At 40.2% G+C, this 17,495-nt stretch overlaps 1 protein-coding gene across 3 annotated transcripts in view; it reads left to right on the top strand.

Annotated features, from left to right (window-relative positions):
• Positions 1 to 17,495, top strand: part of nectin3b (nectin cell adhesion molecule 3b) — an 89,509-nt gene that overhangs the window by 34,419 nt on the left and 37,595 nt on the right. For 2 of the 3 annotated variants that reach the window (XM_053478441.1, XM_053478438.1), the window contains exons 2-5: positions 2,662 to 3,009; positions 8,211 to 8,510; positions 11,216 to 11,333; positions 13,485 to 13,636. In XM_053478441.1, the coding sequence (XP_053334416.1) occupies positions 2,662 to 3,009; positions 8,211 to 8,510; positions 11,216 to 11,333; positions 13,485 to 13,636 (918 nt within the window). The remainder of the gene's footprint in view (positions 1 to 2,661; positions 3,010 to 8,210; positions 8,511 to 11,215; positions 11,334 to 13,484; positions 13,637 to 17,495) is intronic. The other variant, XM_053478440.1, reaches the window with a different exon arrangement.

Below are 17,495 nucleotides of genomic sequence, written 5' to 3'. Positions count from 1 at the left end.
CACATGAAGGGAATGTCTGTGCGTGAGGGGAAGTGTGTGTGTGTGTGTGTGTGTATGTGTTTGCGTGTCAGGAAGGCTGGACTATTTGGGCGTAATCACACACAGGTTGTCCCTTACGTAGCCCTCGTCTCATGGGCCCGTCACAGCATTTTGACTTACTTTTCTCTTTTTTCCATCTTCATCTTATTCCTCCTTTTCTCTCTCGCTTGTCCCTGTGTTTTTTTTTTTTGTTTTGTTTTTTTAACAGAGACATAATTAAACTTTTGTGCAGCGAATGGAAAAGAGGAAAGAGTGTTGGAGGGCGACAGTGTGGTGGAAGGTAGCAGATGGAAAGGAAGCTAGTGGTTAAAGGGGGAGGAAAGGAGGGATGAGGAGAACAGGGAGAACTCTGTGGTCGTATTCCCATGTTAATTTTTTTCTGTCATTACTGCTCCGAGACAGCACGCCCATTGTTACACAAACGGTGTTTGTTTTTAAGTTCAGCACCAGTGTGAAAAGTGGTTTAGTATTTAAAATGTTAGGTTCTTCGTAATCACTAATAATTAATAATTACTTCTATTTAATTAACACAGGCAGGATCGGAAAACGCAAGCGAACAGGAAAATTATAGTGAAAAGACAGTGGAGCTGAGAATAAATAAAATGCCTTGTTTAAAAGTCAGCGCACATGACTGGGAAATGGTGCATGAGAAAAGTTGTGTCTGAGGGTTGAGCAAGAACTAGGAACACAGTGATGTTAGCGGAGCTTTCACTTGTTTTGTTTATTTATTTATTTATTTATGTATTTATTTATGTATTTTCTTATATTTCTCCACATTCAAAATGCACTACACTTATGAATACTGTATATGACTAAAAATGACTACAGAAGCTCCTACCTTAAAAAAAAAAAAGTTTTAAGATTTTTTGTTATTGTTGCCATCAAGTCGTACCTCGTGTGTTTAAAAGTTGTCATGAATTATTGTGGCAAGTAAAGATGAAAGTATGTATGTACAGTTGGTAAACAAAAAGCAATGCAACAATCAGTCAAGTCGTTTTAGAAAATAAAGGAAAAAACATTATTGTTGCACCTTTTTGGTATTTTTGAAACAAAACCAGTTCCACTAAGCATCAGTTGCAGAGTCTGTGTATTATACTGTGAAATGCACTTTTACTGTTCCTGTTGGGGTTATATTTGGGTCTCAATCATGAGGAAAAAGCGTTTTGTTTGTTTGTTTATGCAAACAAATGACACTTGCTCACTCAGACTCTCTCTCTCTCAGTCTCACTCTCTCTCCTTGCTCACTTGGGTTGCCAGATCACACTGAAATTCCACCTACGTATGCAGTAGTAAACTCTATTTTGTAGATAATATAATTTATATAATTTATACTGTAGTTTAAATATTCCTGCACAATTTTTTTTTCCTAAACTTTTATCCCGTGCTGTTCAGAAAAAAAAAAAAGTATTAACATAGTAATTGAATGCAAAACCAGCCACAATAAACAGGCAATCAGATCCTGAACCAGGGTACGGTCTGACTGATTGATTTGTTTTCTGGCTGTTTCGGACTGGAGCGGAAACAGCCAATCATATTGAACCTGCCTCCGGGCTCTGATTGGCTGGCTTTCTTTCACATTTGTTATGCTCAATCAAGCACCTTGTTTTAATTCTTTCTTTTTTACCTTAACGTTTTTTGATGGACACGATGGCTATGTTTTCATTTAAAATAGTTTTAAGGTAGAAGGTCAGTACAAGTTAAAGAGAGATCTTGAATTTTGTTTTGCTTTAACACCGTACAGTAGGTAAAGGCTCCATGCTTTAGAGTTTTATATGTTTTAAGTTTTATATGTAAAAATATATATTATATTATATTATATGGGGGTAGGTGTCTCAAAACACTGAGTAGCAGTCATTTTTTTTTCATTAAAACATCAAAACATGGCATTACTCCAGCCCACAGTGTAAATGTAGACCTGTCTGAATAGTGTGCTAAACCTCAGCACTTGATAGTCTTGTGGTTGAGCATGGCCTGGTACTGTACATAAAAACACTCCCTAACAAAGTGGAAAAGGGTTTTAATCTGGAAAACCTAAAGTAACAATAGAGTTACATGTATTCTGACATTTGTTTTCTTTGTATACTTCTTTTATTCTGGTTACTTTAATACAAAAGCTTTACAGCTTGTAACTTCACACTGTCGTTAAAAAAACGCTTGTGTAAGGCATCTTTAGGTAAGCATTAATGTTACGTTCTCAAGCTCTTAAAACAAACTCCTGTGGTTTTATTTTTGGCTTATGTCCTTTGAAAAATTGTCTAGCGAGACGGGGGGGTCTCTGCCACGTTGATTGTCTAAGTGATCCTGTAACTTATAAACCATAGTGTATGTAAGGACGTGTGGCATATAATAAACTAGCAGCTCTGCTTACATCCAAATAAACACAATGTACTTCAGAGCTTCACAGCAATTAATCTGAGGTTGCATTTGGTATAGTGACAAACTGCATATTCATTGCAATTCATAAAAATAAAAAACCTTTTGTTTAACAAAGATGGAATATGAAAATGTTCCAGTGATATCTGTGAAGTGTTATACAGTAGATTAGTCAAATCTCATAGAAAAACAAGTTTAATCATAGTTTTTCAATGTTTAATATTATAATAATATGTCTGTGTGTCTCAGGTGTGTGTGGCAGCCAGGTGGTAGTGCCCCCCAAGGTCAGCGGCGTCCTGGGGAAGAACGTGACTCTGAGCTGCAGGATTCAGGTGGACTCGAACCTGAGTCTGACGCAGAGCTCGTGGGAGAGGCGCTTGCCGACCGGCTGGGCCACTGTGGCCGTCTACAACCCCACGTTTGGGATCTCCATTCAGCCCGAGTACAAACATCGCCTGTCCTTCCGCATGCCTTCCCCCTTCGATGCCTCCATCGTGCTGGAGAATGTGGGTTTCTCAGATGTCGGTGACTACACCTGTAAAGTGGCAACCTTTCCTTTGGGCAACACACAAGCCTCCACCACCCTCAGCGTCCTAGGTGAGTTCGGGTGAATAACCTGATCCCTAAAATGTATGCCGATTAGTAAAAAGGCTCAAGTGCATTGTGGACGTTTTGACAGCTGGAATTAAAACTTTAAACGGTGACTTACAGAATTCAATGAAATCTCACTTGACTTTGTGAGTTTTTAGGGTTTTCCCAGATGGTCACATACACTTTACTGGCCATGTTAAATATTTTACAGCTTATATTATGTCGTTTTTACATTGTCCTTTTCATAATTTGTCCATTTGTTAGTGTTCATAGGGTATGCAACGATTAAAGGAAGGCATATTTCTTGCAGGTATTAACATTCTCCCAGTGGCAGTCATCATACTAACAAAAGCTCCATATAAAGCTGCTTCTTCTGTGCTCAAGGACTGACTTACGGTCGGATGTATTCCAGGCCTGACAAAAGGATTAAGGAGCAAGAGCTTGTCTCAGTAGACATAACAGCAGTGGACTGAAGTTACACTAATGTAGGATAAAAACTGTAGGCATCTCGTCACAAATGAAGACAGTGATATTAATTTATACTCTGTGTACCCTGTCCCACAGTGAAAAGGGAACAATGTAAGACTATCGCTTATGTTACTTACAGTCACACTAGCTATCGATGAACTTCCTGTACTGCTTGCCGTTTGTTTCTTGTGGGTGGTGCCTCTCCGGTTTCTCTTTTTGTTTCTCACCGAAAACATTAGTAGCTGTATACAGTACGGCTTTCTAAGTAAGATTTTTTAAGACTGTGCAAATATTAATTAGTGCACAGTCTTAAAAAGTCTTATATTAAATACTTAAATTTATACTAGCTTTCCCCCCCCCTTTTCTTTAACTGTGATCTCTGCTACTTTCTTTAATATGATACGGTTATGTCCCAATAGAGTGCATTTTTACCACAAAAATAAGGATTGCCTAAATGAGCCTTAGTTCAATTTCTATGGATTAAAATATTCAATAGTTCAAAACTGAACAGTTCAGGACTGAAATTCTCACGAACAGTTTTGTACTTGAGCCTCTAATAACAAAAGTGTGCTCCATAATAACTTAAACCCCTCTCCTGTTGTACTGAACCTCCTACCACCTAGATTGACTGTAGATCAATCCCTGCAATCCGATATCACCCAAATGAGGATGGGTTCCCCCTCTGCGTGCACATCTGGACAATCTGATAATTTTGATTCATGCAGTGCATATTTAATTTGCACATATTTAATATAATAATTTTGAAATACATTTTATCTTGATAAACGAGCGAGGTCTTGAAATATGAGTAGTATGCATGCGCTTTGTTTGCCGAGCGCCACGTGATCACAATTGAGCCAGTGTTTTTTCTCTGGAATTGTGAATAATTGTTTTTTATTCTTAGTCTCAGTGTGCATGCGTCATTCATATAATTAACATTGCTGCACACGTGTACTGTTTATTATATACTATACATACTATACATTATTTTATAATATACATTGTGACTATGTGTTTATGCATGCACATAAAGTATTTCTTTTTTTTGTGTCCTAGTGTAGTGACTGTTCTTTCGTTACTGTACTAAAACAATGGCCCATGTGTGGAACAAGGTTAAAAAGGCTGTGGCAGTGCATAAGATGATTTTGGAACGAGTCATCAGTTTCTGATGAGAAAATTTGCTTTGATATACAGGTGTTTTGGATTGCTCCCGGAATGAATTAGGCTCGCGATCCAAAGTTTAACTGTATAAATAAAATTCCATTGAATTGAATAATTACAACTAGAGCTTCACAGATTGCAATTTTCTTGGCTGGTATTGTTCCAGTTTTCTTCAAGAACTATAGTTGCGCTTATACACATACATATCTGTATAAAAGAAAATTCAATTGTATCTTTATAAAAAAAAAGGTGTTTTAGGACTTTGTCAAACTAATTTCATTAAGTTACAGGACAGAGCTTCTTTTATAATGAAATCCAACTGAAAATGAGGCGAAAGATACCAGCTGGAGAGGGCAAAGGCTATAACCGCATCATTTTGAATCGCTGCTCGTGCACCATTAGGAGGCAGTGAAGAGCACCATCTATGCAAGTTTTCTAGTTTTGCTGTGAGAGTGTATGCCACCTAAACCCCTCCAAGAGCACAGCCAATCTGCTACCGATTTGAACTCACAATCTCAGGGGCTTATAGGGCGAACGCTGTTACACTGGTCATGGTCGATCAAGCTGAAAACCATTTGACTCTGTTCACTGCCTGATCGATCAGTGCATCTTTAAGTAAAACCTAATCGTGACACAATGATTGCATAATGCATGGATTTTGCATGCAAGACTACACATGGATCACACCTTTAAGTAGCACAAAAATCTCATAGACTACAAAAGGGTGACACAATTTTTTCTTTGCACTTTGTTTTAAAGCAACTCCAGGTTGGTATAAATACTCATAAATACATGTTTTTGGACCGTTTAGGCTGTGTGTTTTGTGCTTTTGAACTCTAATTCAAAGTTTTCTATTTGATGTTAGAACCTTTTCAATATGCAACCATGCTGATTTATTTACATTGGACTGAATTAGCTGTATGTATGAAAAAGCTAGAAATGTATGCATTTTAAATATCTGGAATTTTTATTTCTGTAAACCTGCAGTTTAACAATACCCAATGCAGGATAAATAAAATTTAATTGAATAATTTGAACACACTGTTTGATAATGAGAGCCCTGTATGAAAAGATATGATATTCCATACTGTTAGACCTCTAGTCTACATATTGTTACACCTGACAGGAATTTTCTTTGATTTTGGTTCTTCAAGCAGTAGATCTGAACGGTCATCAGCTCCATAAGGAATCATTTGAGACAGTCATGTGGATTTCGTGCTGTTCTGCGTCAGACCTCATTTGCCGGGAAAACGATCTCAAATGAAACGACATTTGATTGTTGGTGAAATCATCTGAAGGTGCGGAGGGTCCATCATCTGGGTCGCAGCAGTGGTCCTGTGGATCTCTGTTTTTATCACAGCAGCAGACCAGTACAGTCTATAACATCTAACCAGAGACCAGTATGGTATTGCAGGGGATCATAAATCTAACTCATGACTTTGACAGCTGATAGTTGGAGTCTCACAGCAGGGCTAATGTCATGTGAAAGCAGTAATAGTGCAGACAGTGTGCAACGTGTGTCCATCTAGCCTAAAGGGAGACGGAGACTCTGTGTCTTTGGTAGCCTGAACTGTTCCATGTGTATCTCCTTTAAAATGGGGTGAACATAAAAGGGAGGTGGGGGTGTCTATGTGAGAGGTATAGAATGGACAATGAACAGGTGAGAGGTGTGTGTGTGTGGGGATGAGTGAGTGAGTGCTTCCTTGGAACAGTATGACGTCATCCTCTTTCCTGCAATCCATCTGCTTTGCTGCAAAACTCACCAAGAGCTGTGCGACTATGAGTACGAGAGAGAGAGAGAGAGAGAGCTGATTCAATTAAATAACGCATTAAAACGTAATAGGGGAATGTACATGATCACTGAATAGTTTGTGCGTGTATGATCACTAAAGATGGAGAAAAAGGAAAAAGAGAAAAGTCCTTTAATCTGATTAAGTCTCTGATGGAGGTAAACTCGTATACTGAAGAAGACGGAAGACTGAGGAGTAGTGCCAGTGTATGGAGCACAAAGGTGGGGAGGGGAACTCGAGCAAGAGCTATAATTAGAGCAGAAGGAATGTAATGTGTCTGTGTGTAGAGTAGGTACAGAGCCAAGATATTAGCCCCACTATTTTTAGGGGGTTCCTCTATAAGCCGAGGTCAAGGTACTCTTTATGAGTATGGTGTGGATTCTGGCCTCTGGCACGTCCACACCGTGACCCACACTCGTACACGAGGCCTGCGTACGGTCACAAGCGTGTATGACATTTCACACACGTACTCTCATATTCACGGGTAGCTCTGCGCGCTCAGCTGCCGCTCACGCTGAAGGTCAGGCAGGACTCTGAGTGAGAATGAGCTGAGGGGATTGGCACGAAGGAGGGGTGGAAAAGCAAACAAAGCTGACTCGGTGAGGCACGAAAAGGTGGAGTGTGTGAGGGACTCGCATCTACTGTATATGGGTGCATGTCATGCCTACAGTTATTAATGAAATTCTTCTTGAGGACATACATCATTCTCACCATCGTATAGCTGAACCTTCAAGAGATGTTTGAGGAGGTTGCGGGTGGGGCAGCAGGTGGATTGGCGATTTTAAATGACCCCTAGGTGTAAGTAAGTCTATGAATGTGTTTGCAGGGACATGATGCCCTGCAACTGCATCCCACTGTTCCCAGGATAGACTTCCAGGATAGACTTCCAGTATGGACTAAATTGCACTGTCCAGGTTTTAAATCATCAATAGGGGTGTTATTAAACCATTTTTCCTCCTCCATCTTTTTTTTTTTTTTGTTTAGAGCGATGGAACTTTTCTCAAACATTAACGTGTGTGCATATTTTTTGTAATACATGTTACAAGTCCATAAAATAGTACATTTCGGTTGATGATCTCAAACTAGATTCCTCAAGGAACAGGGAATCAAAAAGGCATTAGAGGTTGGGGATGCACTTCTGGTTTGTGCTCTGTGTCTGGTTTCACCCTCATGGCATGCTTTAGTACTGTTTAGACTTTGGCAGGAAAGGTAATTAAATTCAGGACTGGTACTTGCTTAAAGCTTGGCTTACTCAGCGTTGAAAACAGCAACCGCATGTGGCGTCTTGGGAAACTGTCACTGTAGAATAATGTTTTATATAAATTATGCTATTTTTAATTAAAAAAAATAAATAAAAAGAACAGTGCATAACTGATATACCTGCTTGCTGCACTTTGCTCCCTCTGTTCTGGAATTCAGCAGTCCTGTGACGCACACTTGCTTTTTCCACAGAACATTTTTTAACGGAGAACTTTAGCCCCTGTGGAAAAGACCTCGGTGACAGCCGATGAGAAATAGATCTTGTTACAGTAGTAGCGAGAACTGTAAAAGCTTGCTGATAGTCACCATTTTATTATTCCCTTTTTCATTTGAAAATTTTGTCATGCTTAGTGTCTTAGCACATAAGGAGGGTGTGGTTGTCCTCGTCCTGTTGGTGACCGCTTGTCTGGAAAATTCACACTAGGATCATGATTCATCTTTTCTTGGATCATTGTTTTAGGTCTTATGGTTTATGATGGCCTGGTGTACAGTGCTTAAATTCTCTTCAATTCTCTCTGTCTCTCTCAGTTGAGCCGAAGGTGTACATATCCGCCGGTTCCGCGGCTCTCTTAGACGGAGGAAACACGACCACCGTGGCTACTTGCATTGCCGAGCGGGCCCGTCCCCCGGCTGAAGTCTCCTGGGAGTCAACTCTGTACGGAACATCAGAGAAGCACGTGCAAGACGATGGCAATGGCACCACAACCACACAGGTGCATTACACATGGGAGCCCACGCGCCACGCCCAGGGTCACACCCTCACCTGTGTGGTGAGACACCCGGCCCTGTCGAGTGAATTCAGGATGCCTTATGTCATCAACGTTCAGTGTGAGTGTGTCCTCTTTAATGTGTGTTGATTTTGATTAGTCAATGCAACTACAAAACTCCAGATAAATGTCAATGCCCTCAATCGAATATTCTATTGTTTCTATAGTAACAGCTCTTTCACATGGATGATGATAATACATTTATAATAAATGGGCTTATGGATTTAATAAATGGATTGAAAAATTGTTTAAAAACAAAGGCTTAATGTCAATATGTAGCATAAAAAGAAACTTTAATTTGACATTTAAACCTCCTTTCTTTTTATAAAAGTCAGAGGTAACACTTTAACATTAAATTAGGGGGATTAATATTAAAATATTAATAGTTTAAATTAATTGTATTTTTATTAGCAGTAGGCAGTTTCAGTAAGAACATGCTTTGAGTTTAGGGCAGGTTATATATATTTAATACACCAACTGATACTCTGATCAGCCATAACATTAGAACGACCTGCTTAATGTTGCGCAGGTCCTCGTGCCACCAAAACAGCTCGGATCCAAGTCAGGAAGACCTCTGCTGTCGTATCTGAGCACAAGCCATCAGTACCTGATCCTTTATATCCTGAGCGTTGTGAGGTGGGGCCTCCATGGATCCAGACTTGTTTTTTCCAGTACTTTTCACAGATGCTCGATCGAATTTAGATCTAGGGAATTTTAAGGCCAAGTCAACAACCTTGAACTCATGTTCCTCAAACCATTCATGGACGATTTGAGCCCTGATCATGCCTACTTGGTCTGCAGCAATGTTTAGGTAGGTGGTACATGTCAAAGTGACGTCCACATAATTGGTTTCCTGCAAGAACACTCCCACACCGCCCTTGTCGGCTTGCCTTCTTCCCATAGTGCATCCTCTTCCTTAGGTAAGCGGCGGACGCACACCCGGCCATCCATATGATGTAAAAGAAAACCTGATTAATTAGACCAGGGCACCGTCTTCCATGGCTCTGTGGTTCTGTTCTGATGTTCTTGTGTCCATAGTAGGTGCCTTTACCATAGTAGGTGGTGAACGCAGGTCAGCAGGTGCACCCTGACCGGGGTCGGCTACTAGAGCTCTATACGCGACAAGCTGCGATGCATTATGTGTTCTGACCCTTTTTATCAGAACCAGCATTAACCTTTTCAGCAATTTGAGCTACAATACTGTAGCTCTTCTATTGCATCACACTACTTGGGCCATCATTCGCTGTGCATCAGTAACCTGTGGCCACTCCTGACCCTGCCACTGGTTCACTGCTTTTCCTTCCTTGAAACACTTTTGGACTGCAGAGTTTGAGTTGCTCTAATCCAATGGTTTAGCCATCACAATTTGGGCTTTGTCAAAGTCAAGATCTTTACACTTGCCCAGTTTCCCTGCTTCTAATACATCAATTTAAAAGACTGACCGTCCACCTGCTGCCTAATACAACTGCCACATCGACAGGTGATCCCCTGATGTCATGGGATCATCTTGTTCATGTGAATGTCAGTGGTTTTAATGTTACGGCTGCTCGGTGTATAGTGAGGTGCTGGTGGAAGTGCTGTAATGTAAAGCAGTAGAAGCTACAGTAAGTCTTCTCAGTGTTACATAAACATGGCCGCCTCAGTTCAGGATCAGATGTCAGTCTGTACTTACAGTCCATGTGTCGATACGACAATATCAGTGTGGTTTTAATATTCTTGGAGCAGTTTGTCTTTTGCAAAATACATAAAATGTCTTTATCGTACAAGTTTTTCCCCAAATCCTTGATGTTGTAGAATGAAATGAATCATTGACCAAAGACTCATGTTTCCTTTTCTGTTCTGTCTTACGGAGAACATTCGATTCCACTCAGTGCAGTCATGCAATGTCTCTTGTCTCTTTATCATTTCACTCCTTTTCTTTTCTTTAGCATTTTCAACCTCTTTTCACTTTTCTGTATTTTATTCTCTTCCCCCTTTTCTCACTCGCTTTCTATCAATTTCTTCTTTTCTTTCTCACATTCGTTCATCCCAAAAGCATTTTTTATTGCTGACTCTGTTTTTGTTTCTTTATCTTTAAGACTTTTTTTTTTCTTTTTTTCTCCTCTGCTTACTTATCTTGTCTCTTATGTCTCTTCTCTTGTTGTTTTTTTTTCTGGATTCTGTTTTTTCATTTTAATCTCATTCCTATCTCCTCTTTACCTTCTGTGACTTTATTTTTCTTTTCCTTATTTGTCCCCCACTCATCATCTGTTCTTTTTCTATTACTCCTGTTATTTCTTTCTTGCTCCTTTTTCTGTTTCTCTCACTATAAATGATGAAAGCGTGAAGGTTTTAGAAACAACCCCAACAATCAGAAGTTATGGGAACAAGGCAATTTGAAAAATCTTATGATTGTGACTTAATATGAAATATTTGTTTTAATTTTGGGTCAAAACTCAGTCTCTCTCTCTCTTACACACACACACACACACACACACTTCTGGCATCAGACAGTGAAACATGGCATCATTAGGGCTTGTTCACACACACAGATCGACTGATTTCTTAATGTTAATATTAGGAGAGCGTTCCTCCATGTCTGTGACCAGTTTAACTTCCAGAGTAAGAGCTGCCGAAAAGAATGCGCTCATCAGTGTAATGAGGTGTGATCATCCTTCCTGTACCTGCAGTGAATGATCCCGTGTGTGTGTGTGTGTGTGTGTGTGTGTGTGTGTGTGTGTGTGTGTGTGTGTGTGTGTGTGTGTGTGTGTGTGTGTCCACCCACAGTTGCTCCGGACATCCTGCTGTCAGGCTACGACGGGGACTGGTATGTGGGGAGGGAGAATGTCCAGCTGAAGTGCCAAGTCAAAGCTAATCCACCAGCACACCACTTCAGATGGATCAGGTGTGCCCATGCAACCACTCACACACACTCACTGTGCTGTTCATGCAAGCTTTCTGGATCAGATTCAGCTTCATGGTGTTCACAGGCCTGATTCCAGTCACAGCACTGTGAGCGCAGATGCTCCATCTGACACACACACACACACACACACGCGTGCGCATGTACGCGCCACCAGCCACTCTTTTTCCTTCTCATTACACTTCCTGAGCTCTTAACATTTTGAAAATTGCTTTTCATTCTTCCAGTATCCGGGTGCTGAGCTGCCGTAGTGCTTAGGATGCGTTAGCGCCTCTAGCAGGTGCTGTGTGCTGCTTTAGTGAGATAAATAGCCCGATCTCATTTTACATCATGTCTCTCTTTTGTAAATATCTGCACAGTGTATTTTGAGTTCTGTTTAAAGAGCGTAATCATGCGTACGGCCTGCTTATTACACATCGAGTCATGACCCTGTGTGGGATGGTCTGAATGTCAGCCATTATTTATATAGTATTCATTCATGCACATGAAGTTTAATTATGTATCGTTTGATGATGATGATAAATTCTTACGTTATTGTTACTGTAGCATCTCCTTAGCTTTCGTTCAGTTTAACAGACAACAGAACCTACAGCGGAACCTCAGCATACGAATTTAATTCCTTCTGGAGGCGAGTTCTAAAAGCACTGAATAAAAGTAACTGCAGATAAACAGTAATTTGATCCAACCACCCAAAAATGTTACTAATATTACGTATTTCCAATACTTTAATCATATTTTTGCATATAAAAACGATTAAAACATTTCGAAAACATCAACTGTTACAGCTGAACTGCCTGCCACCTAACACACAGTATGAATGCAGATCAATCCCTGCTCTCCGTTATCACCCAGATGAGGATGGGTTCCCTGTTGAGTCTGGTTCCTCTCAAGGTTTCTTCCTATTACCATCTCAGGGAGTTTTTCCTTGCCACCGTCGCCCTCGGCTATCTTACCAGGGACAAACTGACCATTTTGATGCTGCTTTGCGACAATGACAATTGTTAAAACGGCTATACAGATAAAATTGAATTGAATGTTGTAAAACATGAAATAAATAGACAATAAACCTCACTTAAGCATAATTCATGATTCCTGCTTTTGTAGTGATCATTTCTTTGTTAATTTCCACTGAAAATTCCTCCGTTTTCTTCTTGTTACCATCCTTGCAAACGGCCAAAAACGCAGTATAAGCGCAGATTATTATTATTTATTTATTTTGTAATACAGAAATGTGTGTGCCAAATAAGCTACTTCTGAAGTTTGTGACTTGAAATCTTAATTCCATAAAAAATGTAAGTTGCTATTTTGGAGAGATGATTTTATATGTGCCCCAAAAATGGCCGTTTTGCTGTCTCGCTTCAAATAATAATTTTAAAGTATAATTATTCATATTTCTTTATGTATTGATATTGAAATTGGTATAAGCCTCTGGAAGCATATGACCTACTGTATAAAAATAGTGGCTTAAATTGGTAAAGCAAAAAAATCTAAAGTTTCTGTTACCGTGTCAAAATCATGTTGCAATATCTTAAAATATATATTTAAAAAATTTGCATTTTAGAATAATACACCTTTTTTGGTTTATGTCTTTATGTGAAATCTACAGTAAATTGGTCAAATTTCATCTGAACAATAATTAAGATAATTGAAAGACCTGAATTTTAAAAAGGTTATGGAAACTACATAAAATGGCATGAAATTGTATTTAGCAAATGTGTTTGTTTTTTTATCCTGATAAAAATATAAATGTATGTGCATATTTACAAAAAAATGAAAAAAGGATTGGGAGATAAGAAGCAATAGGTTTTATGAAAAATAGTGTTACTGTATATAATCTAATCTGAAAATTAACTTTTTTATCTAGAGGAGACACTTTAGCCCCAATAACATGTTTTGGCCGTTTCCTAGGACCCTTGGTGCTATGTCTTTACTAAATCATTTTTACATTTTTTCGCATTTTAAATAAAAAATATAACAAAATTTTTAATGGCTCCAAGACGTATGAGCAACTTATTTTGCATTCTGTTTGGGTTGTTTGTTCGCATTTCGAAAATGCTTAATATGCGGATGCAATGTTGCGATTCTGCTGTTGGGGTAATGGGTGGCGCTTTTGTGCGTTTGTGTGTGTGTCAGGCTGGATGGGGAGATGCCAGCTGGAGTGGAGGTGGTGAACAATTCCTTGACGTTCCTGAGACCGCTGCAGAGGAACGACACGGGAGTGTACAGGTGTGAGGTGGAAAACAACATCGGTGTGCGTACTCGCGACCTCACGATCCGCATCCAAGGTGAGACAGAGTTTAGAGCAAAAACAGCTCCATGCTGTGCGTCTCGGTGTCCCGTAATGTACTGCATTTGGTTACAATCAAAAGGCTATCGCACGCAAGCATGAGGTATTGATTATAGGATGCATACTTTTGTATGTATGCAATTTTATACACACACACACTCATTTAGGCTGCAGGCTCTGTCTGTGAATCTGAGCAGAATGCACTTTAGATGACGCAGAGGAGGGGGTGTGTGTGTGTGCGCGCACGCATGTTGATTAGCTACCATAGCTGTCCATATGTTCATTAAAACAAAATCCTGAAACTCATCCAGACTTTCATGTGATGTGTCATCTCCAGGTCAGAGGTCGTGACCAGAGTTCTGCTCTGGCACTAGTCTGGTGTCACCTAAATACACAAGAGCTTTTGTTCCAGTAAGTCCAGGCAGAGATTGTTTCAGATTAAAGTTTGGCTTCTTTCATTGCGATTTCTAAAAGGCCAAGAGTAAGTTGTATGGATGGACCACTTTGGTCTTCTTAAATGGTGACAGCTGTAGTAACTGTAGGGCGACTGTGCTGGAAAATAAGCAAACCTGACCTGCCATCATAGACTGTCTCTTAAAAGTTAAAGCAGCGTCAGACCAGACACCCAAAAAGTCAGTTCACTATATTGTGTCACAGTGTAATAATTAATTTCAGTACAGATTGTACGGACTTGAGTATTTCTTCCTTGGATGTATGCAGAACAAAAGTGTAGGGTCACTAGCTAGTGAAGTCTTTTCCCTTTTTCATCTCTGATTGCTGACTTCAGTCGTGGCATGGCTGTTAATACCAGATAGTCTGGTTTAAGTATTTCAGAAAATAATGATCTCCTTGGATTTTCACACGCAAACGTCTCTAGAGTTCACCCAAAATGATGTGAAAAACAAAAATCATGAAGCGCGGCACTTTTTTTAGTGCATTTGAGCACAAAACCACCACAGGGTCAGAAACTCAGCCTCCAGTTCGTCAATCAATTGGCTACTCAGCCTCTGATTGGTCAGTAAGTCGGGGACAGAGACTCTGTTTGACAAATCGGGTACAGACTGGGCGACAATCAGCACAGGCTCTAATTGGGCAGCAAATCGGATACGCAGGCTCTGATTGGGCGGCAAGTCGGGTACAGCGCCTGATTGGACAGTGTGATACAGAGCTTCTGATTGGTTGACCGATCAGCTACTACGCCTCTGTTTGGTTGACAAGTCGATATGCAGCCTTTGACTGGTCGATAGGTCGGGTACAGAGTCTCAGTGCCAGTCTGATGCCTGCCACTGAGTCTCTGTACCTGACCTATTAACTGAAGTTAAAGTAGAAAACTGGATAAAGATCACATTAAAATCTTTACTTGCCTAATCACACAACTATGTGAGGGATACCACGTGTCTGAACACAGAATTGACTTTCAAGTGTTAATATTAATAAAACTGAGTGATCATAGTTTTCTATGACTGATTTGACCACAGGGCATTTGGAACACCTGACGTGATGTCTCACAGACTAATAAGCTCATTTGACATGAAACAATTTTAAATTTTGATCCTGGGGTTTTCAAAGCAGATGTGTACCACAGGGTGGAAAATTCTAAAATTTTAAAAATCGTCAGCTTTAGAAAGATAGATACACCTGTCCCATAATTTTTAAATTACCAGGCCGATGGAGATCCCAGTGACATCCACACCCCTTCTTTAGGATCACTCTCTTAAACCCAGTAAGCTTATAAATACAATAAATCATGGTTTGGCCTTATTCTTCTTCAATTCAGTGGCAGAGCAGAGGGGAGGTTTATCAGGTATAAAGGTAGCCCTCTTGCTTGTGTGAGGCTCGACCCCGTCCTGTATCGCTCTCTGTTGTTTGAGCTGTCAGCGGTGCATGGCGCTATATAATTAGTCCCACTGACAGATCTGCAGAACATCTCGCTCCTGCACGCACCGTTCCCATCCTCTGCCTGTCCTGCTGCTCAGAAAAAAGAGTCATGAAACATTTACAAGCTCTTTTCAAACATTCACAAGTTCATTATTTATTTCCTCTTTTCGCACGCTCTTCTCGAGTGTGCGTGTGTGCATGTGTGTGTGTTTTCAGGCATGCTTATGTAAGCGTGTGTTTGATGTTGTGTTTGTGTCTCACTTTCGTGAGTATGCTGCATCACTGGCTTGAATCAAGAGATTCTGGTATCTGTGGTGGAATACCTTCTGCAGCTGTGTGTGAGACATGATGAAGAACGTGTGTGCAAAGGAGACCGACTGACCAACAGAGAGGGAGATGAGATGAGATGATGCACGTGCATACACACACACACACACACACACACTCTGATTTGGTCCTCATGGGGACCAAAATTCCTATCCTAGTGGGAACATTTGCTCCTCACCAAATATGAAAACAGGCATACAGTTGCGCGCACACACACACACACACCCTAGTAATTGTATACAGGCCTGGAGACTCATCGGGGATATTTCCAGACAAATCAAATTTCTACCTTTCCTGAGAAGAGGTTTAGTTCCATCAACAACTAAGTAAACATGTAATGTAAGAGGCAGAATTTTCATGCACTAGCAAGTGACAGAGGAGCGAACCAATATTTCCTCTCCATGTAGATATTTCACCATAAAATAATGATTTCATTATAAAATTAGAAACACCAATTATGTTATCTCCTTATAGTATGTTAGAATCAGCAATTCCGGGACCAGATTCATTTTCAAGTATATACAGTATATGGCCTAAAGTTTGTCTAATCCTGACCATCATCCCCTTGTGTGTTTCTCCCCAAACTGTATGCTGTGGCATTATATTTTCCCTTCTCTGGAGATAAGAGGCCCAAACCTGCTCCCTCCAGCCCAGCTAAATCTAATAGAAAGCCTCTTCTAGAAAGCCTATAATAACAGCAGAGGTTATTATAACACCAGAGGGACTAAATGTTGTGTATGGGCAGATGTTCATAAAGTTTTGTACACATCATGTATATTTTATTCTGTAATATACGAGTAAACATTACATGAATGTTCTTAATAAATCAGGTACTCGCATGTCTTAGATGCTCTTTTTTTTTCTTACAACAACAAACACTGGCGTAGATTATTGTAAAAGCATTTAATCCGATTTTAGATGCTCTGGCTATCTTGCTAATATTACTGCACCATTAAAAATTTGCTCCAGATGGTGGATGAGGCAAGAGCCGCCGCCAAATGAGAAGTGTTGTGGATGTTGTAATTCGTAACATTCAGTTTCATCCAATAGCCGCCGATGGGCACGCTCAGTCTTGCACTCCTCCTGATTGTCAGTCACAGTTAAAGCTCCCATGAGCATTATTTGAGTGTGTGTGTGAGAGAGAGAGAGAGAGAAAGTGTGTGTGTAAGAGGGAGATGTATTCTGACCTTCAGCAGCTTGTCCGCTCCTCACCGCTTTCCTTCCCTCCCTCTCCGTGACACACTGAGGCTAGAGGGCTCTACTGTGTATTGATCAGGACAAAATGTTCTTCAAGTCCACAGGCCCGAATCGAATACATTAAAATAAATTGTCATTTTGTGTGCCCTTGTGCTTTAAGCATAGATTATCTGCATTTTAAATGGATTTATTTAACGCCTTTAATATCCCACGACATTAGCCATATCAGTCTAAAGAGATGGGTACAAGAAATGAGGCAGGAATTTAGGGAGTGTTGCTCCTGTCTCTATCCATAACTGTAACCAGGCCTTGACTCACACACACATGAAAGCACATTGAGACACATCCCCATGTTTTGTATTTTGTGCACCGGCCTTGCCCTTTGGAATATGGTGTGAAGGAATGCGTGCAGTCTGCTACATTATACCTCGAGTTCTGCGTACTTCATTGAGCAC

The sequence above is a fragment of the Clarias gariepinus genome, chromosome 19, assembly GCF_024256425.1.
Source record: "Clarias gariepinus isolate MV-2021 ecotype Netherlands chromosome 19, CGAR_prim_01v2, whole genome shotgun sequence".
In the NCBI taxonomy this organism is placed as follows: Eukaryota; Metazoa; Chordata; class Actinopteri; order Siluriformes; family Clariidae; genus Clarias; species Clarias gariepinus.
This window is presented reverse-complemented; position numbering and strand designations above follow the sequence as displayed.